The following is a 2,845-nucleotide window of genomic DNA, read 5'->3' as shown; positions in this document are numbered from 1 at the left end:
TGGTCGCAGCAGATGGCCCCGCCCCTCCCTGAGTCTTGTTCTTTTGGAGCTTTTTTCCTGTTAAAAGAGAGTTTTTCCTTCCCACTGTCGCCAAAGCGTTTGCTCATACGGTGTGGGTTTTCTGAATTGTAAATACCTGATCATGCTGTTTGAATAAAACCTCATTTAGATCTCTCATAATATTCTTGCACAAGATTTCTGATAAACAAACTCACAGTTCACAACTACACACAGTTTTCAAAACGTAAATGATAATCCACCCTCTGGCCTGCAGCTCCCCACCTCTCCAGGATCATCTCACATCACTACGGCAGCGAAATCTATATAACCACACGTCTTCCTGTTCCTCTCACTTCTCACACGCAGCTGCACAGCCTGTTACATCAGCACAGGCCAGAACGGTGTCGTGTTGAAGTAAGTCATTTTTGCTTAAAGACTTAAGAGTAGGAAGAAGTAACTTACATCTGCTGTTTGCTGTCTTTTAATGCTGAAGTTTTGAATTTTTTTGTGAAAACATATGAATGGTGATCATTTTAAGAATAATGAACAAATACCAACAAGTTTTTGGACTTTAGAGATGAAGTGGTGTTTATGGCAGGATATTTAAAAATTTTCAGGGCATCTGAAACTGCAGAGTGACTAAAAAGTGCTTATTACTCTTCTTGTTTCATTTATTTTCAGTCCAGTCCTTGAACCTAACGATTTCAGAGAAAGCTTTTGTTCTTTTCTTAAGCATCATGACACTGACCTATGAATTGTTCACGCATTATATAAAAAATCCTAACTCAAGTGATGAACCAGTGTTGTGTCTGTGCACAACAGACTTTAGACACTAGGACTTGAATGAAAATAGAAACATGAATCCAAATGTCACATTTTTAGTCCAGTTTGTCATCAGGATCTATCACCATCAGTGCGGAGGACAATAAAGGCGGTCGTGATAAATATTGACTTATACAGTCATAATGTACTTCCATTGTCTCATTGTTTTTTACATGTTTTGTTTTTGGTGGCTGGCAGTGATATTTCAGCAAAATTCACCAAACTACATCTTATTAACATGTAACACAATGTTTGTTTTGATTTTTCTTTTGTCTGTTTTTCTTAAAATGAAATTCTTCCTTTTGTCATTTCTTTTAGTTTCATTCAAATCATGATTCTTGTTCATGATTTGAAAAAGAATCATGAACAACAGAATCAAGTTTCTGTTAAAAACACGTTTTATTTGTCTCAGTGGTTGCAATGAATGAAAAACACCACTTGAACCTTGTGCTATATGTGGAGTTGTTTCTCTGAGTTTCATCTTTCGTTCTGTTTTAGGTGAGTTCGGTTTGTCGTGTCCGAGCAGGACGAGGTGTGACATGAACACAACCAAACGCCAGGACAGCTTCAATGACGCCTTCACAAAGAACTTTGTCTCCTTTGCTCTCGGCTTCATCATCAACTACATTAATGGGATGTTTGTCTATACCTATTTTAAGAGTGTTGTCTTCCAGCAAGACCCCAGGTGTATCATTTCCTTCTACAAGATTTCTATCACATCAATTTCAATAATAAATCAAAGAAAACTGAGAGCAGGATGAAGTTTGTTATTATAATTTGATATTTCTGCTACCTAACATTGGGACTGTTTTTTGCATCTGTTGCCTCGTTTTGCTCTTTGGTCCTCTCCTGTCCCGTCTCCTGCAGGTACGTGCTTTACATCCACCTGGTCATCAATGACATGATTATGCTGACAGTTACTGTGATGCTGCAGATCCTCACCTACACCACCCCCCTGAGCTTTGCTCCCTGCTGTGTCATGCTGCTCATCTCAGTGACAGCCAACAAGTAAGTATCTGTGCGAGAGACAGTATAACAGTTTGTACATAGCCACTGACCATATTATTAGGTACACCTGAAAACTGTTAACATACATGAAGCGTGGGTGACAAAATATTCACTACGCTTTTAAATGAAATGCAGTATTCTGCTATTATTTGTTCAATTAAAGTGGACAGTCAATGTGCACTTTAAGACAGTCTGAGCTGTACTCAGACTGTAGGGAGAAAGAGAGAATCACAGACGTCATGAGCAAATATAAACCTGTGTGTTCTAACTGTCTTCATGCAGGAACAGTCCTCTGAATCTGGCCGGCATGGCGGTTGAACGCTACATTGCTGTTTGCCGGCCTCTCCATCACTCTCAGCTCTGCACGGTGCAGCGAGCGTACGCTCTGATCGCACTGATCTGGGCTGTCTCCTTCATCCCCTCCATCTCAGATGTCATCATCCTCCTCCTCGTCCAGCCCCTCTCTGTCTTCACGAAGAACGTCATCTGTTACCCCTCCTTTGTGTACAACACACCGTACCATGAGACACAAAGTCTGGTCATCCAGGTGACATGTTCGTTTTCTACGTTTATGGCTCAGTTTAAATGATTGGTGGATCAAATCAACTTGAATTCTCTCCCTCAGGTCCTCCTGTTTTCTTTTGTCTTCCTCACTTTGATCGTCACCTACATGAAGGTCCTCTGTGCTGCTCGGGCAGTTTCTTCTTCTAACCAGGCCTCTGCTAAAAATGCTCACAACACTATCCTGCTGCATGGAGTCCAGCTCCTCATCTGCATGCTGTCATACATTTCTCCCTTCATCAACCTCATTTTAGTCACAGCCTGGCCCCATAAGAGGACCATAATCCTATTCACCACCTTTCTGTTCACCAACCTGCTTCCACGTCTGCTCAGTCCACTCATCTATGGTGCCAGAGACCAGAAGCTCAGCAGCCACTTCAGGGTTCACTTTGGCTGTAAAGGTTTTAAATCTAGAGGGAAGAGCAGGAAGTGCAGGGTGCCTGAGAAGCACTGA

General features: G+C 41.5%; 1 protein-coding gene across 1 annotated transcript; it reads left to right on the top strand.

Annotated features, from left to right (window-relative positions):
* The first annotated feature begins 1,284 nt into the window (after nucleotides 1–1,284).
* On the top strand, nucleotides 1,285–2,845 carry LOC146575075 (odorant receptor 131-2-like). The gene is made up of 4 exons (XM_085275682.1): nucleotides 1,285–1,507; nucleotides 1,690–1,830; nucleotides 2,113–2,377; nucleotides 2,456–2,845. Exons 1-4 carry the CDS (start codon nucleotides 1,362–1,364, stop codon nucleotides 2,843–2,845), a joined length of 942 nt encoding a protein of 313 aa, XP_085131808.1. The 5' UTR covers nucleotides 1,285–1,361.

Source organism: Mchenga conophoros, linkage group LG5, assembly GCF_057382185.1.
Source record: "Mchenga conophoros isolate Kocher_MC1m ecotype Shallow Benthic linkage group LG5, M_conophoros_male_GT1.1, whole genome shotgun sequence".
Classification (NCBI taxonomy): Eukaryota; Metazoa; Chordata; class Actinopteri; order Cichliformes; family Cichlidae; genus Mchenga; species Mchenga conophoros.
The sequence above is the reverse complement of the archived record's forward strand: the minus strand, read 5'-3'. Positions and strand labels throughout refer to the sequence as shown.